This window comes from Magallana gigas, chromosome 3, assembly GCF_963853765.1.
Source record: "Magallana gigas chromosome 3, xbMagGiga1.1, whole genome shotgun sequence".
Taxonomy (NCBI): Eukaryota; Metazoa; Mollusca; class Bivalvia; order Ostreida; family Ostreidae; genus Magallana; species Magallana gigas.
Window position 1 is genome coordinate 37573849 of NC_088855.1, and position 27530 is coordinate 37601378.

Here is a 27530-nt window from a genome sequence, read left to right on the forward strand (position 1 = left end):
CATAAATGTTAAATTATTACGATTCATATGTACTTATACTCGATGAAGTGCTACTGTGAATGATACATTTATGTCAGAGATCAATGATATTGAAAGCTAGGGGTGAATATTGTATAAATTGTATGTGCATTAATTTCGAAATCTACATCTGTATAGGCTTATGGATATATCTATAAATGCAATCTGATGTACATGTGATTTTTTTTTTTTTTTTTTTTTTTTTTTTTTTTTTTTTTGGAGGTAGCTCGAGATAATAAGTTTACGATTTTTGCCTCACACGTTGCTGGTAGATGGTTTCAATCAAATCTACAGTATTAGAATTAATATAGGATGAAAAATTAAACGAGAGATCATGCAAATACCAATGTGGGATGAAATGTGTGTTCTGTGAATAAGTGTTTTAACTTCGCATGCTGGTCGCATGCCATTCTTGGAAAAGTTTATTACATATTTGGTACCGCATATTATTTCTTTCTAATTTAAGGTAATGGTGTACACTCTGAGGCGCAGCTAAACCATTCGGTACGATAAAAAAAGATAGGTTCGCGATGAATACAAAAAATGAATGAATGAATGAATGAAATGGATTTTTAAAATAAAAATTCTTTTTTACAAATTTTAGTTTGTTTAATTAATTAGTGAAGGAATAAAGGAATGGAATTTTTTTTTCTTTGTCGGATTACAATTCGTATATAAGCAAAACGATTTTACAGCGTATTTTGCACTAGAATGCTGCGTGTAATAGATAAACTAACATATAGTTTTTCCTTTGTCAAATTTGATATTTATGTGTTGGTCTCATTTGTTCTATCCGACAGGTTTTTAAATTTATAATCATTTCTAGAGTAAACATTTTCCCGGCACGCATTTTTGTGTGGCGTGTTTCTGGATGCACGGAGCTGTCGCGTGTTTCGTTAAAAAAGAAACATGAATTACTTCACCCCACAATAAACGACATTGAGTATACATGTCTCAGTAAGTGAACAGGTTATAGCCCTGAATAAGTTGTAAAAAATTATAATTTTTAGAGAGATTGCGCGACTTTTAGCTGTCTGTGCAGTTGCAAAATGATAGTCTGGCCTATGTTTTCGTTTAATTTTAAATATTTTCGTGATATTTTTACGGGCGAAACGCAGATAATACTTTACAGATATATCCACATTACGTGTTTTTAGTAGAATAGTTACAATTGCGGCCTATGAAACGTCGAAACAAGGATGCAAACACCAACATCAAAACACACATCGACCTCAGTATGAACAAGCGCTTCGATTTTAGGGGATGTTTTCGAGGACGTCCGCGCTCGATGTAAACAAAAACAGCGAGTGCTTGTGACCCCATTATTTCCTCGTCTTAGTTCGCAGTGAATAGAACGCCGTTTCCATTTCGTCCGAAACCATGGCAGATACAGCAACCACAACCCCAGCCAAGAAGAAGGTTACAAAGCCTAAGGTGCCAGCAGCGCACCCCAAGTACGTTGACATGATCAGGGCCGCCCTGGAATCTTTGAAAGAGCGTGGCGGATCTTCCAGACAAGCCATTCTAAAGTACATAATGGCCAACTACAAAGTCGGCAACGACGTCAACTCCATCAACGCCCACTTGAAAATGGCTCTGAAGAACGGAGTGAAGAAAGGTGCTCTGAAACAAGCCAAGGGCACAGGCGCCAGTGGCTCCTTCAAGCTTGGTGACAAGCCCAAGACTGAGAAGAAGCCAAAGGCCAAGAAAGTTGCCAAGCCTAAGGCAGCAAAACCCAAGAAGGCCGCAGCAGCAAAACCAAAGAAGGTAGCCGGAGAGAAAAAGACTGCAGAGAAGAAGAAGAAGTCCCCCAAGAAAGCAGCCGGACCGAAGAAGGTTAAGACTCCAAAGAAGAAGGCAGCAACTAAATCCCCAAAGAAGGCAGCAGCCAAGCCAAAGAAGGTCAAGACACCTAAGAAGTCAGCTGCAAAGAAAGCCAAGACTCCCAAGAAGGCAGCAGCAAAGAAATAAGCAATTCCAGCATCACTGCAGATTGCTCACTTTAAAAAAAAAAAAGCCCTTTTCAGGGCTACCCATATTTTTCGAAAAGATGTCTCAATTACAAATAACAAAGAAACGTACATGTGTGTGTGTGTGTGTGTGTGTGTGTGTCATAAATGTAATATTACATGCTTGGGTGCATATCTAATAAAACATAGTTTTTAAAATCGCATAAAAAAAAAGGTGACGACTGTCGGTATTCATTCCATGTATTCATTCATTCATTACTTTATTTCTTCATTTGTATTGGAAATATCATCCATTGATTATGAATGATATAATGAACAAAAAACAGACACAAACAAAATGAATTGACGTGCATTATTACTATCTGTGCATGTTTTCCTATATTTAGAAAATGTTAGTCTCTGCACTTGACATATATTCACATGAAACATGTAATGAATATGACATTTTTAGCCTTTATATTAAACTTGTAAAAAAAATAATATTAATGTGCAAATGATATCTTTTTTTTTAAACAATAGCATGCCCACCCTGCCTCTGTCCCCAACATTACAAAAAAAAAACACCAAAAAACCCATAAATAACCCACCAAACACCTAACACCCCCCTTCCAAGGAGGATTTTTTTTTTTTTTCTATGAGTATAAGAATAAATAAGGGATATGAAAATATCACAAATGCGACAATCAGTCGAATGAGGCCTGTTTAATTCACAATATTTTGAATTCATATATCAGCATATAACACTTACTTTTTAATCTTTTTTACATGCCATTGGAATGTTTTAACAGAAGAACTCATTTAAATGTAATTGTTAATTCAACAAGTACATATCTAATCATAGATGTAGGATGAGGCTGCATGCACATTACCTTTTTTTTTTATTTGACATGTGATTGAATTCATGCTTGTCAATCTTTTTCAAAAGCAAACAAAAAATAAATAAGGGGCATAGTCATAATTATTATTTTGTTGAATTCTACAGGACAGGAACATGTGAAATGTGCATATACAGGATGAAATATACATGATTGTGTCAGTCACTATGAATGTGGGAACAGCAGACTATTCTCATTTCTCTCTGCATTTACAGGATGAGTGCACTGGATTACATCCCATGGCATTTTCTGAGATATCGTGGTAAGTTTATTTATTTATTTATATATTTTGTTTTTGTTTTAATATTCTAATATGTGTACATATATATACAACGTACTTAGTGCATCTTGATTATGTATTGTTCTCTCTTCTCTAAACATTTTTGGCTTCTGAAAAAAATATATAATGCGACTCGACCTTTTAGGGTATACATATACATTATATATATCAGTTATGAATTTGATGGATGTATTTAACGGATTATAGGGCCTACATGTATGCATTGAGTTGCTATGAGTTGTTGATTTTAATCTGATTATGAACATGAAAATCGCTGAATAGTTTTAAAGACATGTATATGTTGTATTTCTATCGAAATTTGCTGTTAGTCTTATACTGGTTGCTTTTCTGTATCTCTTAAATTTAAATTTCACCGATATACGCCTAATTTTCTAAGTTCACAAATTCTGTGCAAAAGCCGGATTGAAATGATTTTGCACCGGGCCAATGGGCACGAGTTATTACCGACTAATCACAGGCCAGCTCTCTCAGTTAGATAACCAATGGCAATGGTCGTTAGTGAGGGCGCGGTGATTTTGAAGGCAGACCTGTTATTCATCGACTCGGTATAAAATTTATACAGAGAGCGAACTGCCTCATTCATTCATTTGACACTCGTCGAAGATGGCTCGTACAAAGCAGACTGCAAGAAAATCTACCGGAGGAAAGGCTCCACGTAAACAACTGGCTACCAAGGCCGCCCGTAAGAGCGCCCCAGCCACTGGTGGAGTCAAGAAACCCCACAGATACAGGCCCGGAACCGTCGCTCTCCGTGAGATCAGGAGATACCAGAAAAGCACAGAGTTGCTCATCAGGAAATTGCCCTTCCAGCGTCTGGTCCGTGAGATTGCTCAGGACTTCAAGACTGATCTGCGATTCCAGAGCTCCGCCGTCATGGCTCTCCAGGAAGCCAGCGAAGCTTACCTTGTTGGACTCTTTGAGGACACCAACTTGTGCGCTATCCACGCCAAGAGAGTCACCATCATGCCCAAAGACATCCAGCTTGCCAGACGTATCCGTGGCGAGAGAGCTTAAATTTCTTTGTCTCTGACAAATACAAAACGGCCGTTTTCACGGCCACCTAAACTTTTAGAAAAGATGCCTATATTACAATCAATGACGACTACAATTCAACGAAATTGCACAAGTAAAAAGTGCACATTTTGAAAACATGAGATTAAACCCTACACACATAATATGTACTTCTAAACTCTGCCCTTCTTATCATATTTCACTGTGAACTACAAACATGACAATGGTCAATGGGTAGAATGATTTGATCTGACACAATATAAAAGGCCCTTCTGAAGAGAATATATTATACTATACCATACAGCTATACATATGATTGCATTGTGATTGTTTTTTTTCTCTGTAAGTTGTGCATTTAGTCATAACATTACAAGAAAAATATTGCCGGAAAATGTAGGGCTGTACTTGCATCAGTACTTAAAATTTACCGACAGAAATGTGTATGGCACATAATATTTTATAATTATTGCAACCATATTTGATTCTTATACTACAGTCTCAGACATTCGTGCTATGATGCTCGCACATATAACTGTGTGTTATGTTAAAGAAAATATAAAGATAGTGCAATGAATTAGTTTAAAAGTAGGAAAATTCACTACTAAAAGAGCGATTCTGCATGAAATTGAAATTTGTGTAATATTTGTCCCCTGTAGTTCTTTTTTCATATTTCAGTGGTAAAGTATGTCATGAGCATGTGTTCATGTTCTTGTCGGATTTTGTTTTCTTTTATTCGGTTTCCTTGTAAAGAATGGAAAGTGTATTTTTTATCTCAATGAAATGAACACTTGACTGAATCACTGGTGCATAATTCATCAAAAAGGGAAGAAATACACATTGAAATTACACTATAACTGAAATTGCTAAAGTAAATATCATCATATTGCATTATGTTTTCATTTTGATATGTACTCACCGGTAAGAAAAATGATTTTTTTTTCTTTGCATGTATTTATTACTAGATTTAATACAGAATGTGTGTTTACACTTTAAAAAATGATATTAAACAAAAGCAAAATGATAATAATTATTGTGTTCCTATGTTTTGGTAAGATGTAGAAAATCTGGAACAAATGATTTATTCAATACCACCATCCCTCTTTTTAAAAAAAAAGAAACCCAAAAAAGTTTTATTAAATATATCTTATATAACAGAAAAGTGCCTGCAGACAACATGTCAACAAACAAGCGCCGAGGCGCGTTTACACTGTAGCCAATCAGCGTTGAGTTTACTTATTGCTAATTTTTCCCTGCCGAACTTTTCAAGGTAGAATGCTCTCTCACGGGTCGTAAATAAAGGGCATTATAAGCTATTCACGCGGCAGTAGATGATCATTTCAGTACACTCTAACTGAGAGAAAACATGTCTGGACGTGGTAAAGGAGGAAAAGGACTTGGAAAGGGGGGCGCCAAGCGTCACAGGAAAGTCTTGAGAGATAACATCCAGGGTATCACCAAGCCCGCCATCCGTCGTCTTGCACGCAGAGGTGGAGTCAAACGTATCTCCGGACTCATCTACGAGGAGACCCGTGGTGTCCTGAAGGTGTTCCTTGAGAACGTCATCCGTGACGCAGTCACATACACAGAGCACGCCAAGAGGAAGACCGTCACAGCCATGGACGTTGTCTACGCTCTGAAGAGACAGGGACGTACCCTCTACGGATTCGGTGGTTAGACAACCAACCGCCTTTGTGCTACACGCACAGGACAACAAACGGCCGTTTTAACGGCCACCAAATTTTTAGAAAAGATGCCTCTATCACACATGTTGTGAAATGTTGTACATACTGGGTTATGATATATGTATATCTGACATAAAGAACAGGAGTTCATGGAATACAGAAAGGGTTATTGATAAGTAGTTTATGTTAAGGCAAGGTCAAAATCACCACCCGTTCCCTAACCCCCCCCCCCCCCCCCCCAAAAAAAAAAAAACAAGACACACACACATCATTGTCAATCACACCTTTCCCTGACATGCTTTCTATATTCAAATTTGACTAGTACTATAACTCATTCATAAATATCAATTGCACCTTATTTCATTCAACCCAACCATATTTGTATTTTTATTATTTCTTTTTTAACAATCTTGATATTTAGAATAGGGACCAAATCATTCCGTGCAGTTTAAACAAAGCAATATATTTCACCAGCTGTTAGATATAAATGTTTGGTTATTTTTTTATTCCAAAAATCTATATTATAACATGTTTAAATAGACACATAATATGTAAACATAAACACATCATTTATCGATTGTTTTCTGATATTTGAATATCAATAAATTACAATGAAATAATATATGGGCTATTGTGGACCATATTCAAGTCTTAAAATCTGCGGAAGTGAATTATCGTTGTAACAATTAATAGGTGGGGAAATAAATTAGAATATACAGCATAGTTGTGTGCCCAGAATATGTTGTTACAGATTTATTATAACATTAGATAATAGTATTCAACAGACAGATCATATGTTAAATTGTTCAGTCATAACTATCAGTTATGTGCCATTATAAATAAACACAACTATATATAAACACAACTATAAATAAACACAACCAATGGGAATCTTCTGTACTCTAAGACTATTACATCGAAAATAGGAGAAATATGTGGAAATCGGGCACATGTGCTGTAATTGGGAAAGATTTTGTTTTTATTGTACATGTACGTACCCCTCTGATGCATAATTTGTATTTGATGTATGTGTATTTGAGGGTTTTTTTTTTCTTCATGTATTTGTTTATTTTTCTTAAAGGACCGTTTAAGAAATTGACAGCATTACAATGACACAACCAGTACACACAACTGAAACAGTTGTTTACTATTGCATTATAAAGATGGTAGCTTTTCGAAAAATTTGTGTGGCCCTGAAAAGGGCCGTTTTGTTTTATCAAACTGCCACTGCTTGCAGTTTACTTGCTGCTGGTGTACTTGGTGACAGCCTTGGTGCCTTCAGAGACAGCGTGCTTGGCCAATTCACCGGGCAGGAGAAGACGGACTGCAGTCTGGATTTCTCTGCTGGTGATGGTTGAGCGTTTGTTGTAGTGGGCCAGGCGGGAAGCCTCGGCGGCGATTCTCTCAAAGATGTCATTGACGAAAGAATTCATGATGCTCATGGCCTTGCTGGAAACTCCAGTGTCAGGGTGCACCTGCTTCAGGACTTTGTAGATGTAGATAGCGTAGGATTCCCTCCTCCTCCTGCGCTTTTTCTTGTCCCCAGTTCTCTGGGCCTTGGCCTTGGTGGCGGCTTTCTTAGCTCCTTTAGATCCGACTTTGGGTGGCATGTTTACAGATTGCTGGCAAACTGAAACTATGAGTGGCGCTAAGCGAATCGCGGCCTTATATATCACGCGAGGGGGATTAAAGCGAACAGGTAAATTGCGGACGTCCTTGTAAACATTAAATTGGTCGGTTTGCCCGAGGTGCGTATAAGACAAGCGTAGCGATTGGCGGAACATTTCAATCCGTGGAAGTGTTTAAATAGCGTGGCGCAGCGCATCGTGTGTTATTCGTTGATATCATTTTGTCAGCACCCAACCTACAACTTGAAAATGTCTGGACGTGGTAAAGGAGGTAAAGTGAAGGGAAAGGCAAAGAGCCGATCATCCCGTGCCGGACTTCAGTTCCCCGTGGGTCGTATCCACCGTCTGCTGAGGAAGGGCAACTACGCCGAGAGAGTCGGAGCCGGTGCCCCTGTGTACCTGGCCGCCGTTCTTGAGTACTTGGCCGCTGAAGTGTTGGAGTTGGCAGGCAACGCAGCCCGTGACAACAAAAAGACCAGAATCATCCCCCGTCACCTGCAGCTGGCCATCCGCAACGACGAGGAGTTGAACAAACTTCTGTCCGGCGTGACCATCGCCCAGGGTGGTGTTCTGCCCAACATCCAGGCCGTGCTCCTCCCCAAGAAGACCCAGAAGCCCGCCGCCAAGTAAAAAGTCAGCTCTGTCGACTTTTTTGTCTATACCAAACGGCCGTTTTCACGGCCACCCATATTTTTCGAAAAGATGCCTCTATAATATGCAGTGTACATGCACATAAGCATTTATATAAAAAGCACACGTAGATACACGCTTCTTAGATTATCGAGACAACGGTATATATTAGCGTGCGTGCAGTTGCTTTCAAGAAAAAAGAAACACACACACACACATTAATTTAAAACTGTCTGTGTTCAATATTTTGATTCCGATTTGCACATTCTATTTGTATTTCGATTAATTTCATTTCTATTACGCTGTCAATTAATATACCATCCTCGTCCCTGACTGCATGTAATCAACGTTTTCCCCGATTTAATTTTGTAAAGGAAATCGCCAGACTTTAAAAGAGAGAGAGAGAGAGAGAGAGAGAGAGAGAGAGAGATAAATAAATATAAAAAAAATAAATAAATAGACACTTGGCGCATATAGATGATACAGACTATGGAGAAATTCACGTGAATGTTCGCACAATTTGCGTGCTGTATATTTAACCAGGTCGTTAATTAATAACATTTCTAACTGAACTGATTTTGTGTGCTTGGATAACGACTTGTCGTATAAAAGGAAATATACAATTCTAGGTTTCTGTGTTTATATAACTGAAGTGTTTGAAACCCATTGATAAGAAACGTATATATATACACACATGCATACTCTGTCACATAAATGTTAAATTATTACGATTCATATGTACTTATACTCGATGAAGTGCTACTGTGAATGATACATTTATGTCAGAGATCAATGATATTGAAAGCTAGGGGTGAATATTGTATAAATTGTATGTGCATTAATTTCGAAATCTACATCTGTATAGGCTTATGGATATATCTATAAATGCAATCTGATGTACATGTGATTTTTTTTTTTTTTTTTTTTTTTTTTTTTTTTTTTTTTGGAGGTAGCTCGAGATAATAAGTTTACGATTTTTGCCTCACACGTTGCTGGTAGATGGTTTCAATCAAATCTACAGTATTAGAATTAATATAGGATGAAAAATTAAACGAGAGATCATGCAAATACCAATGTGGGATGAAATGTGTGTTCTGTGAATAAGTGTTTTAACTTCGCATGCTGGTCGCATGCCATTCTTGGAAAAGTTTATTACATATTTGGTACCGCATATTATTTCTTTCTAATTTAAGGTAATGGTGTACACTCTGAGGCGCAGCTAAACCATTCGGTACGATAAAAAAAGATAGGTTCGCGATGAATACAAAAAATGAATGAATGAATGAATGAAATGGATTTTTAAAATAAAAATTCTTTTTTACAAATTTTAGTTTGTTTAATTAATTAGTGAAGGAATAAAGGAATGGAATTTTTTTTTCTTTGTCGGATTACAATTCGTATATAAGCAAAACGATTTTACAGCGTATTTTGCACTAGAATGCTGCGTGTAATAGATAAACTAACATATAGTTTTTCCTTTGTCAAATTTGATATTTATGTGTTGGTCTCATTTGTTCTATCCGACAGGTTTTTAAATTTATAATCATTTCTAGAGTAAACATTTTCCCGGCACGCATTTTTGTGTGGCGTGTTTCTGGATGCACGGAGCTGTCGCGTGTTTCGTTAAAAAAGAAACATGAATTACTTCACCCCACAATAAACGACATTGAGTATACATGTCTCAGTAAGTGAACAGGTTATAGCCCTGAATAAGTTGTAAAAAATTATAATTTTTAGAGAGATTGCGCGACTTTTAGCTGTCTGTGCAGTTGCAAAATGATAGTCTGGCCTATGTTTTCGTTTAATTTTAAATATTTTCGTGATATTTTTACGGGCGAAACGCAGATAATACTTTACAGATATATCCACATTACGTGTTTTTAGTAGAATAGTTACAATTGCGGCCTATGAAACGTCGAAACAAGGATGCAAACACCAACATCAAAACACACATCGACCTCAGTATGAACAAGCGCTTCGATTTTAGGGGATGTTTTCGAGGACGTCCGCGCTCGATGTAAACAAAAACAGCGAGTGCTTGTGACCCCATTATTTCCTCGTCTTAGTTCGCAGTGAATAGAACGCCGTTTCCATTTCGTCCGAAACCATGGCAGATACAGCAACCACAACCCCAGCCAAGAAGAAGGTTACAAAGCCTAAGGTGCCAGCAGCGCACCCCAAGTACGTTGACATGATCAGGGCCGCCCTGGAATCTTTGAAAGAGCGTGGCGGATCTTCCAGACAAGCCATTCTAAAGTACATAATGGCCAACTACAAAGTCGGCAACGACGTCAACTCCATCAACGCCCACTTGAAAATGGCTCTGAAGAACGGAGTGAAGAAAGGTGCTCTGAAACAAGCCAAGGGCACAGGCGCCAGTGGCTCCTTCAAGCTTGGTGACAAGCCCAAGACTGAGAAGAAGCCAAAGGCCAAGAAAGTTGCCAAGCCTAAGGCAGCAAAACCCAAGAAGGCCGCAGCAGCAAAACCAAAGAAGGTAGCCGGAGAGAAAAAGACTGCAGAGAAGAAGAAGAAGTCCCCCAAGAAAGCAGCCGGACCGAAGAAGGTTAAGACTCCAAAGAAGAAGGCAGCAACTAAATCCCCAAAGAAGGCAGCAGCCAAGCCAAAGAAGGTCAAGACACCTAAGAAGTCAGCTGCAAAGAAAGCCAAGACTCCCAAGAAGGCAGCAGCAAAGAAATAAGCAATTCCAGCATCACTGCAGATTGCTCACTTTAAAAAAAAAAAAGCCCTTTTCAGGGCTACCCATATTTTTCGAAAAGATGTCTCAATTACAAATAACAAAGAAACGTACATGTGTGTGTGTGTGTGTGTGTGTGTGTGTCATAAATGTAATATTACATGCTTGGGTGCATATCTAATAAAACATAGTTTTTAAAATCGCATAAAAAAAAAGGTGACGACTGTCGGTATTCATTCCATGTATTCATTCATTCATTACTTTATTTCTTCATTTGTATTGGAAATATCATCCATTGATTATGAATGATATAATGAACAAAAAACAGACACAAACAAAATGAATTGACGTGCATTATTACTATCTGTGCATGTTTTCCTATATTTAGAAAATGTTAGTCTCTGCACTTGACATATATTCACATGAAACATGTAATGAATATGACATTTTTAGCCTTTATATTAAACTTGTAAAAAAAATAATATTAATGTGCAAATGATATCTTTTTTTTTAAACAATAGCATGCCCACCCTGCCTCTGTCCCCAACATTACAAAAAAAAAACACCAAAAAACCCATAAATAACCCACCAAACACCTAACACCCCCCTTCCAAGGAGGATTTTTTTTTTTTTTCTATGAGTATAAGAATAAATAAGGGATATGAAAATATCACAAATGCGACAATCAGTCGAATGAGGCCTGTTTAATTCACAATATTTTGAATTCATATATCAGCATATAACACTTACTTTTTAATCTTTTTTACATGCCATTGGAATGTTTTAACAGAAGAACTCATTTAAATGTAATTGTTAATTCAACAAGTACATATCTAATCATAGATGTAGGATGAGGCTGCATGCACATTACCTTTTTTTTTTATTTGACATGTGATTGAATTCATGCTTGTCAATCTTTTTCAAAAGCAAACAAAAAATAAATAAGGGGCATAGTCATAATTATTATTTTGTTGAATTCTACAGGACAGGAACATGTGAAATGTGCATATACAGGATGAAATATACATGATTGTGTCAGTCACTATGAATGTGGGAACAGCAGACTATTCTCATTTCTCTCTGCATTTACAGGATGAGTGCACTGGATTACATCCCATGGCATTTTCTGAGATATCGTGGTAAGTTTATTTATTTATTTATATATTTTGTTTTTGTTTTAATATTCTAATATGTGTACATATATATACAACGTACTTAGTGCATCTTGATTATGTATTGTTCTCTCTTCTCTAAACATTTTTGGCTTCTGAAAAAAATATATAATGCGACTCGACCTTTTAGGGTATACATATACATTATATATATCAGTTATGAATTTGATGGATGTATTTAACGGATTATAGGGCCTACATGTATGCATTGAGTTGCTATGAGTTGTTGATTTTAATCTGATTATGAACATGAAAATCGCTGAATAGTTTTAAAGACATGTATATGTTGTATTTCTATCGAAATTTGCTGTTAGTCTTATACTGGTTGCTTTTCTGTATCTCTTAAATTTAAATTTCACCGATATACGCCTAATTTTCTAAGTTCACAAATTCTGTGCAAAAGCCGGATTGAAATGATTTTGCACCGGGCCAATGGGCACGAGTTATTACCGACTAATCACAGGCCAGCTCTCTCAGTTAGATAACCAATGGCAATGGTCGTTAGTGAGGGCGCGGTGATTTTGAAGGCAGACCTGTTATTCATCGACTCGGTATAAAATTTATACAGAGAGCGAACTGCCTCATTCATTCATTTGACACTCGTCGAAGATGGCTCGTACAAAGCAGACTGCAAGAAAATCTACCGGAGGAAAGGCTCCACGTAAACAACTGGCTACCAAGGCCGCCCGTAAGAGCGCCCCAGCCACTGGTGGAGTCAAGAAACCCCACAGATACAGGCCCGGAACCGTCGCTCTCCGTGAGATCAGGAGATACCAGAAAAGCACAGAGTTGCTCATCAGGAAATTGCCCTTCCAGCGTCTGGTCCGTGAGATTGCTCAGGACTTCAAGACTGATCTGCGATTCCAGAGCTCCGCCGTCATGGCTCTCCAGGAAGCCAGCGAAGCTTACCTTGTTGGACTCTTTGAGGACACCAACTTGTGCGCTATCCACGCCAAGAGAGTCACCATCATGCCCAAAGACATCCAGCTTGCCAGACGTATCCGTGGCGAGAGAGCTTAAATTTCTTTGTCTCTGACAAATACAAAACGGCCGTTTTCACGGCCACCTAAACTTTTAGAAAAGATGCCTATATTACAATCAATGACGACTACAATTCAACGAAATTGCACAAGTAAAAAGTGCACATTTTGAAAACATGAGATTAAACCCTACACACATAATATGTACTTCTAAACTCTGCCCTTCTTATCATATTTCACTGTGAACTACAAACATGACAATGGTCAATGGGTAGAATGATTTGATCTGACACAATATAAAAGGCCCTTCTGAAGAGAATATATTATACTATACCATACAGCTATACATATGATTGCATTGTGATTGTTTTTTTTCTCTGTAAGTTGTGCATTTAGTCATAACATTACAAGAAAAATATTGCCGGAAAATGTAGGGCTGTACTTGCATCAGTACTTAAAATTTACCGACAGAAATGTGTATGGCACATAATATTTTATAATTATTGCAACCATATTTGATTCTTATACTACAGTCTCAGACATTCGTGCTATGATGCTCGCACATATAACTGTGTGTTATGTTAAAGAAAATATAAAGATAGTGCAATGAATTAGTTTAAAAGTAGGAAAATTCACTACTAAAAGAGCGATTCTGCATGAAATTGAAATTTGTGTAATATTTGTCCCCTGTAGTTCTTTTTTCATATTTCAGTGGTAAAGTATGTCATGAGCATGTGTTCATGTTCTTGTCGGATTTTGTTTTCTTTTATTCGGTTTCCTTGTAAAGAATGGAAAGTGTATTTTTTATCTCAATGAAATGAACACTTGACTGAATCACTGGTGCATAATTCATCAAAAAGGGAAGAAATACACATTGAAATTACACTATAACTGAAATTGCTAAAGTAAATATCATCATATTGCATTATGTTTTCATTTTGATATGTACTCACCGGTAAGAAAAATGATTTTTTTTTCTTTGCATGTATTTATTACTAGATTTAATACAGAATGTGTGTTTACACTTTAAAAAATGATATTAAACAAAAGCAAAATGATAATAATTATTGTGTTCCTATGTTTTGGTAAGATGTAGAAAATCTGGAACAAATGATTTATTCAATACCACCATCCCTCTTTTTAAAAAAAAAGAAACCCAAAAAAGTTTTATTAAATATATCTTATATAACAGAAAAGTGCCTGCAGACAACATGTCAACAAACAAGCGCCGAGGCGCGTTTACACTGTAGCCAATCAGCGTTGAGTTTACTTATTGCTAATTTTTCCCTGCCGAACTTTTCAAGGTAGAATGCTCTCTCACGGGTCGTAAATAAAGGGCATTATAAGCTATTCACGCGGCAGTAGATGATCATTTCAGTACACTCTAACTGAGAGAAAACATGTCTGGACGTGGTAAAGGAGGAAAAGGACTTGGAAAGGGGGGCGCCAAGCGTCACAGGAAAGTCTTGAGAGATAACATCCAGGGTATCACCAAGCCCGCCATCCGTCGTCTTGCACGCAGAGGTGGAGTCAAACGTATCTCCGGACTCATCTACGAGGAGACCCGTGGTGTCCTGAAGGTGTTCCTTGAGAACGTCATCCGTGACGCAGTCACATACACAGAGCACGCCAAGAGGAAGACCGTCACAGCCATGGACGTTGTCTACGCTCTGAAGAGACAGGGACGTACCCTCTACGGATTCGGTGGTTAGACAACCAACCGCCTTTGTGCTACACGCACAGGACAACAAACGGCCGTTTTAACGGCCACCAAATTTTTAGAAAAGATGCCTCTATCACACATGTTGTGAAATGTTGTACATACTGGGTTATGATATATGTATATCTGACATAAAGAACAGGAGTTCATGGAATACAGAAAGGGTTATTGATAAGTAGTTTATGTTAAGGCAAGGTCAAAATCACCACCCGTTCCCTAACCCCCCCCCCCCCCCCCCCCAAAAAAAAAAAAACAAGACACACACACATCATTGTCAATCACACCTTTCCCTGACATGCTTTCTATATTCAAATTTGACTAGTACTATAACTCATTCATAAATATCAATTGCACCTTATTTCATTCAACCCAACCATATTTGTATTTTTATTATTTCTTTTTTAACAATCTTGATATTTAGAATAGGGACCAAATCATTCCGTGCAGTTTAAACAAAGCAATATATTTCACCAGCTGTTAGATATAAATGTTTGGTTATTTTTTTATTCCAAAAATCTATATTATAACATGTTTAAATAGACACATAATATGTAAACATAAACACATCATTTATCGATTGTTTTCTGATATTTGAATATCAATAAATTACAATGAAATAATATATGGGCTATTGTGGACCATATTCAAGTCTTAAAATCTGCGGAAGTGAATTATCGTTGTAACAATTAATAGGTGGGGAAATAAATTAGAATATACAGCATAGTTGTGTGCCCAGAATATGTTGTTACAGATTTATTATAACATTAGATAATAGTATTCAACAGACAGATCATATGTTAAATTGTTCAGTCATAACTATCAGTTATGTGCCATTATAAATAAACACAACTATATATAAACACAACTATAAATAAACACAACCAATGGGAATCTTCTGTACTCTAAGACTATTACATCGAAAATAGGAGAAATATGTGGAAATCGGGCACATGTGCTGTAATTGGGAAAGATTTTGTTTTTATTGTACATGTACGTACCCCTCTGATGCATAATTTGTATTTGATGTATGTGTATTTGAGGGTTTTTTTTTTCTTCATGTATTTGTTTATTTTTCTTAAAGGACCGTTTAAGAAATTGACAGCATTACAATGACACAACCAGTACACACAACTGAAACAGTTGTTTACTATTGCATTATAAAGATGGTAGCTTTTCGAAAAATTTGTGTGGCCCTGAAAAGGGCCGTTTTGTTTTATCAAACTGCCACTGCTTGCAGTTTACTTGCTGCTGGTGTACTTGGTGACAGCCTTGGTGCCTTCAGAGACAGCGTGCTTGGCCAATTCACCGGGCAGGAGAAGACGGACTGCAGTCTGGATTTCTCTGCTGGTGATGGTTGAGCGTTTGTTGTAGTGGGCCAGGCGGGAAGCCTCGGCGGCGATTCTCTCAAAGATGTCATTGACGAAAGAATTCATGATGCTCATGGCCTTGCTGGAAACTCCAGTGTCAGGGTGCACCTGCTTCAGGACTTTGTAGATGTAGATAGCGTAGGATTCCCTCCTCCTCCTGCGCTTTTTCTTGTCCCCAGTTCTCTGGGCCTTGGCCTTGGTGGCGGCTTTCTTAGCTCCTTTAGATCCGACTTTGGGTGGCATGTTTACAGATTGCTGGCAAACTGAAACTATGAGTGGCGCTAAGCGAATCGCGGCCTTATATATCACGCGAGGGGGATTGAAGCGAACAGGTAAATTGCGGACGTCCTTGTAAACATTAAATTGGTCGGTTTGCCCGAGGTGCGTATAAGACAAGCGTAGCGATTGGCGGAACATTTCAATCCGTGGAAGTGTTTAAATAGCGTGGCGCAGCGCATCGTGTGTTATTCGTTGATATCATTTTGTCAGCACCCAACCTACAACTTGAAAATGTCTGGACGTGGTAAAGGAGGTAAAGTGAAGGGAAAGGCAAAGAGCCGATCATCCCGTGCCGGACTTCAGTTCCCCGTGGGTCGTATCCACCGTCTGCTGAGGAAGGGCAACTACGCCGAGAGAGTCGGAGCCGGTGCCCCTGTGTACCTGGCCGCCGTTCTTGAGTACTTGGCCGCTGAAGTGTTGGAGTTGGCAGGCAACGCAGCCCGTGACAACAAAAAGACCAGAATCATCCCCCGTCACCTGCAGCTGGCCATCCGCAACGACGAGGAGTTGAACAAACTTCTGTCCGGCGTGACCATCGCCCAGGGTGGTGTTCTGCCCAACATCCAGGCCGTGCTCCTCCCCAAGAAGACCCAGAAGCCCGCCGCCAAGTAAAAAGTCAGCTCTGTCGACTTTTTTGTCTATACCAAACGGCCGTTTTCACGGCCACCCATATTTTTCGAAAAGATGCCTCTATAATATGCAGTGTACATGCACATAAGCATTTATATAAAAAGCACACGTAGATACACGCTTCTTAGATTATCGAGACAACGGTATATATTAGCGTGCGTGCAGTTGCTTTCAAGAAAAAAGAAACACACACACACACATTAATTTAAAACTGTCTGTGTTCAATATTTTGATTCCGATTTGCACATTCTATTTGTATTTCGATTAATTTCATTTCTATTACGCTGTCAATTAATATACCATCCTCGTCCCTGACTGCATGTAATCAACGTTTTCCCCGATTTAATTTTGTAAAGGAAATCGCCAGACTTTAAAAGAGAGAGAGAGAGAGAGAGAGAGAGAGAGAGAGAGATAAATAAATATAAAAAAAATAAATAAATAGACACTTGGCGCATATAGATGATACAGACTATGGAGAAATTCACGTGAATGTTCGCACAATTTGCGTGCTGTATATTTAACCAGGTCGTTAATTAATAACATTTCTAACTGAACTGATTTTGTGTGCTTGGATAACGACTTGTCGTATAAAAGGAAATATACAATTCTAGGTTTCTGTGTTTATATAACTGAAGTGTTTGAAACCCATTGATAAGAAACGTATATATATACACACATGCATACTCTGTCACATAAATGTTAAATTATTACGATTCATATGTACTTATACTCGATGAAGTGCTACTGTGAATGATACATTTATGTCAGAGATCAATGATATTGAAAGCTAGGGGTGAATATTGTATAAATTGTATGTGCATTAATTTCGAAATCTACATCTGTATAGGCTTATGGATATATCTATAAATGCAATCTGATGTACATGTGATTTTTTTTTTTTTTTTTTTTTTTTTTTTTTTTTTTTTTGGAGGTAGCTCGAGATAATAAGTTTACGATTTTTGCCTCACACGTTGCTGGTAGATGGTTTCAATCAAATCTACAGTATTAGAATTAATATAGGATGAAAAATTAAACGAGAGATCATGCAAATACCAATGTGGGATGAAATGTGTGTTCTGTGAATAAGTGTTTTAACTTCGCATGCTGGTCGCATGCCATTCTTGGAAAAGTTTATTACATATTTGGTACCGCATATTATTTCTTTCTAATTTAAGGTAATGGTGTACACTCTGAGGCGCAGCTAAACCATTCGGTACGATAAAAAAAGATAGGTTCGCGATGAATACAAAAAATGAATGAATGAATGAATGAAATGGATTTTTAAAATAAAAATTCTTTTTTACAAATTTTAGTTTGTTTAATTAATTAGTGAAGGAATAAAGGAATGGAATTTTTTTTTCTTTGTCGGATTACAATTCGTATATAAGCAAAACGATTTTACAGCGTATTTTGCACTAGAATGCTGCGTGTAATAGATAAACTAACATATAGTTTTTCCTTTGTCAAATTTGATATTTATGTGTTGGTCTCATTTGTTCTATCCGACAGGTTTTTAAATTTATAATCATTTCTAGAGTAAACATTTTCCCGGCACGCATTTTTGTGTGGCGTGTTTCTGGATGCACGGAGCTGTCGCGTGTTTCGTTAAAAAAGAAACATGAATTACTTCACCCCACAATAAACGACATTGAGTATACATGTCTCAGTAAGTGAACAGGTTATAGCCCTGAATAAGTTGTAAAAAATTATAATTTTTAGAGAGATTGCGCGACTTTTAGCTGTCTGTGCAGTTGCAAAATGATAGTCTGGCCTATGTTTTCGTTTAATTTTAAATATTTTCGTGATATTTTTACGGGCGAAACGCAGATAATACTTTACAGATATATCCACATTACGTGTTTTTAGTAGAATAGTTACAATTGCGGCCTATGAAACGTCGAAACAAGGATGCAAACACCAACATCAAAACACACATCGACCTCAGTATGAACAAGCGCTTCGATTTTAGGGGATGTTTTCGAGGACGTCCGCGCTCGATGTAAACAAAAACAGCGAGTGCTTGTGACCCCATTATTTCCTCGTCTTAGTTCGCAGTGAATAGAACGCCGTTTCCATTTCGTCCGAAACCATGGCAGATACAGCAACCACAACCCCAGCCAAGAAGAAGGTTACAAAGCCTAAGGTGCCAGCAGCGCACCCCAAGTACGTTGACATGATCAGGGCCGCCCTGGAATCTTTGAAAGAGCGTGGCGGATCTTCCAGACAAGCCATTCTAAAGTACATAATGGCCAACTACAAAGTCGGCAACGACGTCAACTCCATCAACGCCCACTTGAAAATGGCTCTGAAGAACGGAGTGAAGAAAGGTGCTCTGAAACAAGCCAAGGGCACAGGCGCCAGTGGCTCCTTCAAGCTTGGTGACAAGCCCAAGACTGAGAAGAAGCCAAAGGCCAAGAAAGTTGCCAAGCCTAAGGCAGCAAAACCCAAGAAGGCCGCAGCAGCAAAACCAAAGAAGGTAGCCGGAGAGAAAAAGACTGCAGAGAAGAAGAAGAAGTCCCCCAAGAAAGCAGCCGGACCGAAGAAGGTTAAGACTCCAAAGAAGAAGGCAGCAACTAAATCCCCAAAGAAGGCAGCAGCCAAGCCAAAGAAGGTCAAGACACCTAAGAAGTCAGCTGCAAAGAAAGCCAAGACTCCCAAGAAGGCAGCAGCAAAGAAATAAGCAATTCCAGCATCACTGCAGATTGCTCACTTTAAAAAAAAAAAAGCCCTTTTCAGGGCTACCCATATTTTTCGAAAAGATGTCTCAATTACAAATAACAAAGAAACGTACATGTGTGTGTGTGTGTGTGTGTGTGTGTGTCATAAATGTAATATTACATGCTTGGGTGCATATCTAATAAAACATAGTTTTTAAAATCGCATAAAAAAAAAGGTGACGACTGTCGGTATTCATTCCATGTATTCATTCATTCATTACTTTATTTCTTCATTTGTATTGGAAATATCATCCATTGATTATGAATGATATAATGAACAAAAAACAGACACAAACAAAATGAATTGACGTGCATTATTACTATCTGTGCATGTTTTCCTATATTTAGAAAATGTTAGTCTCTGCACTTGACATATATTCACATGAAACATGTAATGAATATGACATTTTTAGCCTTTATATTAAACTTGTAAAAAAAATAATATTAATGTGCAAATGATATCTTTTTTTTTAAACAATAGCATGCCCACCCTGCCTCTGTCCCCAACATTACAAAAAAAAAACACCAAAAAACCCATAAATAACCCACCAAACACCTAACACCCCCCTTCCAAGGAGGATTTTTTTTTTTTTTCTATGAGTATAAGAATAAATAAGGGATATGAAAATATCACAAATGCGACAATCAGTCGAATGAGGCCTGTTTAATTCACAATATTTTGAATTCATATATCAGCATATAACACTTACTTTTTAATCTTTTTTACATGCCATTGGAATGTTTTAACAGAAGAACTCATTTAAATGTAATTGTTAATTCAACAAGTACATATCTAATCATAGATGTAGGATGAGGCTGCATGCACATTACCTTTTTTTTTTATTTGACATGTGATTGAATTCATGCTTGTCAATCTTTTTCAAAAGCAAACAAAAAATAAATAAGGGGCATAGTCATAATTATTATTTTGTTGAATTCTACAGGACAGGAACATGTGAAATGTGCATATACAGGATGAAATATACATGATTGTGTCAGTCACTATGAATGTGGGAACAGCAGACTATTCTCATTTCTCTCTGCATTTACAGGATGAGTGCACTGGATTACATCCCATGGCATTTTCTGAGATATCGTGGTAAGTTTATTTATTTATTTATATATTTTGTTTTTGTTTTAATATTCTAATATGTGTACATATATATACAACGTACTTAGTGCATCTTGATTATGTATTGTTCTCTCTTCTCTAAACATTTTTGGCTTCTGAAAAAAATATATAATGCGACTCGACCTTTTAGGGTATACATATACATTATATATATCAGTTATGAATTTGATGGATGTATTTAACGGATTATAGGGCCTACATGTATGCATTGAGTTGCTATGAGCAGAGGCGTAGTCACAGGGGGGGCAGCGGGGGCACTAGCCCCCCCACTTTCAGATATGGGGGGGCAAGAGTATGTCTGTGCCCCCCCCACTTAATGTCGAACAAAATCACAGCTATGTTGAAATATTATATTAAACCATTATAACAGTTCTCATTTTATGGCAAATTTATTTTATTTTCAGCAACAACTGAGTAAGCATTTCTCTTGAAGTAATAGTAATGTATAGTAATTAAATCTGTCGAGACCTCTTGTGTTCGCATGTTTGGGATAGGGAGTGCGGGTCATAAATTTGACCTAAGTTTAGACGTTTCTGTTTCACTCAGCATCTGTTATCTAACAAAATTACATTAGAGGTACAAGCTGCCCCTTGTGCTGACATCTAAAAGTCATTATTTATTTGCTGTATCTCATTTCTTGTTTAACACATAGGCCGTGAAGTAAGATTTGTCAAACCTCTGGATTTTTTCATTATTTGCTGATTCATTAGTGATTATATGCTTGCAGTCTGACCATCTCTTTCAATCAGTAAGTTTTTATGATTATTTTGTTTTGTGTTATTAGCAAAATGATTAAATTGATATAGAATTAATACATCATAGATGAAACTGTTGTATAAGACCACTCATTCACGCTATTCTGGAGTTAACAAATTGAAATATTAATGTTACTGTAACTAAAACAAAAATCAAGTTAAATCTATTTGAACACCTGGAATTTTATTTCAGAACCATGAATGAACTTGACAATTTATTGTCAGCAATGAAGATAAACGATGAGGACTCTGTGGTAAGCATACGTTTAAAACATTTGCGAAGAGTCCAGGGTGATTCGTGTCAACCTGATTATGAAAGACTCCAATCAGATAAATTAGCGTCAATGTTAATTCCCTTGGAAATAAATGTAGATGAAGGTGGCCAACAAGCCCTGAAATGCACGGGAAATGGAAATTGCTTATATAATAGTGCATCACTTGTGCTCTGTGGAGATGAGCATTTGTCCACAAGTCTACGCATTTTAACTGCTTGCGAACTCTTCAGCAATGGACAATTGTACACAGATCATCCTGCTCTAGAAACTGTCATCAAGAACCCAGAATTTATGTCTAGGAATTTAAATGATGCCAGAGCAATGATATTTCCTACAGCTGAGATTAGCAGTGAAAATGAAACCAATGTGAGAAATGTTGCACTTTCTACATGTACAGATAGGGCATGGTCTGGTTTAATACATATCATGGCATTGGCCACAGTTCTCCAACGCCCTATATACTCTGTTTATCCTGAGGTTAATATGGGAATCAGGCCACTTTTCAACAATTTATTTTACCCAGTAAGTTCAAATGAAGTAAATGAAGGGCACATTGAGATTATGTATATCATGTGGTCTAGAGATGGCAATTTTGATACACGTGATGGTGCTTTGTTTGAACCAAATCATTTTGTACCACTCGTGAAGAAACAAACATCAGTACATCAAAAAAGAAAACTGTCAGAAAGTCCACAGAAATCAAGAAAAAAAGTTAAGCAACAGAAATCCATAAGTTCTTTCTTTCAGAAAAAGAATAAAACATCCGAGAAACAAACTGAAGGTATGAAACCTTCAACATTTACAGCATATAAAGAAAAATCAATTTTAATCATACATAATGAGACAGAAAAAATGGACATTAAATCCGATCAGAGTGACAAAACAAGCACGCTGTATGAAGAAAAATGCCAAGTCATAGAAGATAAGAATTCTGCCGAAGAGAACAGCAACAAGGAAAGTGCACAAAAAATTATGGAAGGGGAAATAGTACAAGAAGAAAAACAGAATTTAGTTGACACAGAAAATACAGAGTTTATCGATTCATTGGCTGACGAAAGTTGCTCTGAAAAAACAGCACTCGCAGATGACTGTGCAGACATTTGCTGTACTGGTAACACTCCATTTCAACCACGTGATAAAGCCATACTACAGCAAACAAAAGTCACAATAAAGAGAAAGAATAAAACCATAACAAGAGCTGTTCAAGGGAATTGGTTTGATGATTTTCCTTGGCTTACACTTTGCACAACTAGAAAAAATGTCTTCTGCTTTTTCTGCAGAAAGGCTGTTAAGAGAAAAGTTTTGATGCTGAGTAAAAATGCGGAATTGGCCTTTTCTAAAAATGGCTTTTCAAACTGGAAAAAGGCCATGAATCGTTTCAGGGAACATGAAAATTCATCAGCTCATAAAGAGGCAGAATTAAATATTAGGAGATTGCAAAGTGGTGCCATGGCTGTAAGTGAGCAGATAGAGAAAAAGGAACAGGAAGACCAGAAGAAAAGACGATTGGCACTCTCCTGTCAGTTGTCTTCCTTGAAATTTCTATTACGACAGGGACTTGCAGTCAGAGGACACAGTGAATCTGAAGGTCACCTCACTCAGCTACTTAAATTGCGAGCTGAAGATAACCCAACAATCTTGTCATGGATTGAAAAGGGGAGATATGTTTCTCCAGAAATTGTGAATGAACAAATTTCTCTGATTGGACTGGAAATTTTGAGATCTGTGCTTGATGATGTAAGACAGGCAAAATGGTTTTCTATTATGGCAGACGAGACTATGGATGTTGCATACAAAGAACAGTTAGTTGTATGTGTCAGATGGGTTGATGACAGCTTCAATATTCATGAAGATATGTTAGGTCTTTTTGAAATTCATTCACAAACAAGTGACTTTATAGCTTTGGCAGTGAAAGATGTTCTTATTAGAAGTGGTTTGCCCTTAGAATTATGTCGGGGTCAGGCATATGATGGTGCGCCAAATATGTCGGGACACTTAACAGGTGTAGCAAAACAAATCCAGAACCAGTATCCATCTTCCATTAGCGTCCACTGTTTTGCTCATTGTATTAATCTTAGTGTTCAAGATGTTACCAAAAAATGTTCCGCAATACGTGACTCAATGGACTTGGTCACTGAAATTGAAAAACTTATTTGTCTATCTCCAAAGAGAAAACATCTCTTCATGCAAAAGAAATTGCAAGAAACAAATCTTAGTTCACCAAACCTCAGACCAATTTGTCCAACTCGATGGACTGTTAGAACATATGCTATAGAATCTGTAATTCAGAACTACAAAGTTCTACAGGACGTTTTAGATGACATACATACTAATACTAATGATGAATACTCCAGACGAGCAGGTGGACAACTGGCTATGATGGAAAAGTTTTCAACATATTTTGGATTGAAGCTATCACACTTAATATTTGCTGCATCTGAGCAGTTATCCATTTCAATCCAGGGGAAAAATACTTCAGCACAGGATGCTATCAGAGCTTCAAAAGCCACTGTATCCTACTTTGAGCGCCAGAGAAATGACTCTGTGTTTTCTGACTTTTATGATGCAGTTTGTGCAGAGGCAAAAGACCTGACAGACGAACCAACACTTCCAAGATATAGGCGTGCCCCCAAAAGATTAGATGATGGATCCAATCCCCATAGATATGACAATCCCAAGGATTACTTTAAACAGCAGTTCTTTGAAGCATTAGAACAAGCTGTAGGCACTCTTGAAAACAGATTTGAACAAAAAAACATGACCATCGTCAAGGAAATCGAATCACTTTTGCTAAATGCAGCAAATGGAGAGTTGTTTTCTGTGTCTGAAGAAATTGCCATGCTTTACAAAGATGATATTTCTTTTCCAAGGCTTGAACAGCAGCTCAAAATGTTGCCTGATATTTTCAAAGTTGACAGTGAAAATGAAATCAAAAAAGTTACCTTGATAGATACAATTTGTCAACACATGAAGGAGCCTATCACAAAGAAACTTCTGTCAGAAGTTACGAAGCTTGTACAAATTTATCTTACCATTCCAGTCACAACTGCCACACCAGAAAGATCTTTTTCGTCCTTAAGGAGGATTAAAACCTACCTCCGAAGTACAATGACGCAGGCAAGATTGAATCACTGTATGACTTGCTTTGTTCACAAAGAGAGAACAGACCAAGTCAACATCAAAGAAATAGCAAAGTCATTCATCCAGAAGATTCCAAGTCGGAAACTGTACTTTGGAAACTATTAACTATAGTTTTATTAAGACTGTTCTCTTTCAGTTTGGTTTCCAAGAATTAAGTATTGAATTATCTAAGGACTCTTCATTTTCAAACCTACATGTATAAGTTTAATAAATTTGTTTTGCATCTGAAAAGTATTCTTTATGTTTACATATATGTACTTTAGAATATATTCTAGCCATTCCGAATCTCATCAAGATTAGTAATTTCTACAAGATAGCTGCAGTATTGGAGATTCTGATTGTGGTATACCTGTGATGAATGTCAATCAACTTTAAATGCACTATTTGAAGTCCTCTCATTCAACTTAGACAGGGGCTTGATATTACATGTTTTACATCTTAATTTCTTTATATTACACGTTTTACATCTTTCTTGGATTTGAGCCCCCCCACTTTTAAGTTTGTGACTACGCCTCTGATGAGTTGTTGATTTTAATCTGATTATGAACATGAAAATCGCTGAATAGTTTTAAAGACATGTATATGTTGTATTTCTATCGAAATTTGCTGTTAGTCTTATACTGGTTGCTTTTCTGTATCTCTTAAATTTAAATTTCACCGATATACGCCTAATTTTCTAAGTTCACAAATTCTGTGCAAAAGCCGGATTGAAATGATTTTGCACCGGGCCAATGGGCACGAGTTATTACCGACTAATCACAGGCCAGCTCTCTCAGTTAGATAACCAATGGCAATGGTCGTTAGTGAGGGCGCGGTGATTTTGAAGGCAGACCTGTTATTCATCGACTCGGTATAAAATTTATACAGAGAGCGAACTGCCTCATTCATTCATTTGACACTCGTCGAAGATGGCTCGTACAAAGCAGACTGCAAGAAAATCTACCGGAGGAAAGGCTCCACGTAAACAACTGGCTACCAAGGCCGCCCGTAAGAGCGCCCCAGCCACTGGTGGAGTCAAGAAACCCCACAGATACAGGCCCGGAACCGTCGCTCTCCGTGAGATCAGGAGATACCAGAAAAGCACAGAGTTGCTCATCAGGAAATTGCCCTTCCAGCGTCTGGTCCGTGAGATTGCTCAGGACTTCAAGACTGATCTGCGATTCCAGAGCTCCGCCGTCATGGCTCTCCAGGAAGCCAGCGAAGCTTACCTTGTTGGACTCTTTGAGGACACCAACTTGTGCGCTATCCACGCCAAGAGAGTCACCATCATGCCCAAAGACATCCAGCTTGCCAGACGTATCCGTGGCGAGAGAGCTTAAATTTCTTTGTCTCTGACAAATACAAAACGGCCGTTTTCACGGCCACCTAAACTTTTAGAAAAGATGCCTATATTACAATCAATGACGACTACAATTCAACGAAATTGCACAAGTAAAAAGTGCACATTTTGAAAACATGAGATTAAACCCTACACACATAATATGTACTTCTAAACTCTGCCCTTCTTATCATATTTCACTGTGAACTACAAACATGACAATGGTCAATGGGTAGAATGATTTGATCTGACACAATATAAAAGGCCCTTCTGAAGAGAATATATTATACTATACCATACAGCTATACATATGATTGCATTGTGATTGTTTTTTTTCTCTGTAAGTTGTGCATTTAGTCATAACATTACAAGAAAAATATTGCCGGAAAATGTAGGGCTGTACTTGCATCAGTACTTAAAATTTACCGACAGAAATGTGTATGGCACATAATATTTTATAATTATTGCAACCATATTTGATTCTTATACTACAGTCTCAGACATTCGTGCTATGATGCTCGCACATATAACTGTGTGTTATGTTAAAGAAAATATAAAGATAGTGCAATGAATTAGTTTAAAAGTAGGAAAATTCACTACTAAAAGAGCGATTCTGCATGAAATTGAAATTTGTGTAATATTTGTCCCCTGTAGTTCTTTTTTCATATTTCAGTGGTAAAGTATGTCATGAGCATGTGTTCATGTTCTTGTCGGATTTTGTTTTCTTTTATTCGGTTTCCTTGTAAAGAATGGAAAGTGTATTTTTTATCTCAATGAAATGAACACTTGACTGAATCACTGGTGCATAATTCATCAAAAAGGGAAGAAATACACATTGAAATTACACTATAACTGAAATTGCTAAAGTAAATATCATCATATTGCATTATGTTTTCATTTTGATATGTACTCACCGGTAAGAAAAATGATTTTTTTTTCTTTGCATGTATTTATTACTAGATTTAATACAGAATGTGTGTTTACACTTTAAAAAATGATATTAAACAAAAGCAAAATGATAATAATTATTGTGTTCCTATGTTTTGGTAAGATGTAGAAAATCTGGAACAAATGATTTATTCAATACCACCATCCCTCTTTTTAAAAAAAAAGAAACCCAAAAAAGTTTTATTAAATATATCTTATATAACAGAAAAGTGCCTGCAGACAACATGTCAACAAACAAGCGCCGAGGCGCGTTTACACTGTAGCCAATCAGCGTTGAGTTTACTTA

The 27530-nt window shown here is 37.3% G+C and overlaps 13 protein-coding genes across 19 annotated transcripts in view; 11 read left to right on the forward strand and 2 right to left on the reverse strand.

The window, feature by feature from the left end:
• Positions 1-717: 717 nt before the first annotated feature.
• Positions 718-27530, forward strand: part of LOC117692399 (histone H1-delta-like) — a 131995-nt gene continuing 105182 nt past the window's right edge. For 6 of the 7 annotated variants that reach the window (XM_066079592.1, XM_066079593.1, XM_066079596.1 and 3 more), the window contains exons 1-3: positions 718-3125; positions 11795-11949; positions 20620-20774. In XM_066079592.1, coding sequence (XP_065935664.1) covers positions 1399-1989 — 591 coding nt within the window. In that variant the 5' untranslated portion in view covers positions 718-1398 and the 3' untranslated portion in view covers positions 1990-3125; positions 11795-11949; positions 20620-20774. The remainder of the gene's footprint in view (positions 3126-11794; positions 11950-20619; positions 20775-27530) is intronic. The other variant, XM_066079594.1, reaches the window with a different exon arrangement.
• LOC136273903 (histone H3) lies at positions 3658-4566 on the forward strand. Its single transcript, XM_066079624.1, has one exon. It carries the CDS (start codon positions 3768-3770, stop codon positions 4176-4178), a length of 411 nt encoding a protein of 136 aa, XP_065935696.1. The 5' UTR covers positions 3658-3767; the 3' UTR covers positions 4179-4566.
• On the forward strand, positions 5502-6053 carry LOC136273923 (histone H4). Its single transcript, XM_066079645.1, has one exon. It carries the CDS (start codon positions 5539-5541, stop codon positions 5848-5850), a length of 312 nt encoding a protein of 103 aa, XP_065935717.1. The 5' UTR covers positions 5502-5538; the 3' UTR covers positions 5851-6053.
• Positions 6871-7509, reverse strand: LOC136273912 (histone H2B). Its single transcript, XM_066079633.1, has one exon. The coding sequence runs from the start codon at positions 7465-7467 to the stop codon at positions 7096-7098; it is 372 nt and encodes a 123-aa protein (XP_065935705.1). The 5' UTR covers positions 7468-7509; the 3' UTR covers positions 6871-7095.
• LOC136273868 (histone H2A) lies at positions 7657-8509 on the forward strand. The gene has a single exon (XM_066079582.1). It carries the CDS (start codon positions 7735-7737, stop codon positions 8113-8115), a length of 381 nt encoding a protein of 126 aa, XP_065935654.1. The 5' UTR covers positions 7657-7734; the 3' UTR covers positions 8116-8509.
• LOC136273879 (histone H1-delta-like) lies at positions 9542-10927 on the forward strand. The gene has a single exon (XM_066079601.1). It carries the CDS (start codon positions 10223-10225, stop codon positions 10811-10813), a length of 591 nt encoding a protein of 196 aa, XP_065935673.1. The 5' UTR covers positions 9542-10222; the 3' UTR covers positions 10814-10927.
• Positions 12482-13492, forward strand: LOC105320410 (histone H3). The gene has a single exon (XM_034480112.2). It carries the CDS (start codon positions 12592-12594, stop codon positions 13000-13002), a length of 411 nt encoding a protein of 136 aa, XP_034336003.1. The 5' UTR covers positions 12482-12591; the 3' UTR covers positions 13003-13492.
• LOC136273920 (histone H4) lies at positions 14326-14729 on the forward strand. Its single transcript, XM_066079641.1, has one exon. It carries the CDS (start codon positions 14363-14365, stop codon positions 14672-14674), a length of 312 nt encoding a protein of 103 aa, XP_065935713.1. The 5' UTR covers positions 14326-14362; the 3' UTR covers positions 14675-14729.
• LOC105320409 (histone H2B) lies at positions 15696-16466 on the reverse strand. The gene has a single exon (XM_011418340.4). The coding sequence runs from the start codon at positions 16464-16466 to the stop codon at positions 15921-15923; it is 546 nt and encodes a 181-aa protein (XP_011416642.2). The 3' UTR covers positions 15696-15920.
• LOC117692397 (histone H2A) lies at positions 16560-17334 on the forward strand. Its single transcript, XM_066079583.1, has one exon. The coding sequence runs from the start codon at positions 16560-16562 to the stop codon at positions 16938-16940; it is 381 nt and encodes a 126-aa protein (XP_065935655.1). The 3' UTR covers positions 16941-17334.
• Positions 18367-19752, forward strand: LOC136273877 (histone H1-delta-like). The gene has a single exon (XM_066079599.1). The coding sequence runs from the start codon at positions 19048-19050 to the stop codon at positions 19636-19638; it is 591 nt and encodes a 196-aa protein (XP_065935671.1). The 5' UTR covers positions 18367-19047; the 3' UTR covers positions 19639-19752.
• On the forward strand, positions 22690-25083 carry LOC109617317 (zinc finger MYM-type protein 1-like). Its single transcript, XM_066077870.1, has one exon. It carries the CDS (start codon positions 22690-22692, stop codon positions 25081-25083), a length of 2394 nt encoding a protein of 797 aa, XP_065933942.1.
• Positions 25777-26787, forward strand: LOC136273904 (histone H3). Its single transcript, XM_066079625.1, has one exon. It carries the CDS (start codon positions 25887-25889, stop codon positions 26295-26297), a length of 411 nt encoding a protein of 136 aa, XP_065935697.1. The 5' UTR covers positions 25777-25886; the 3' UTR covers positions 26298-26787.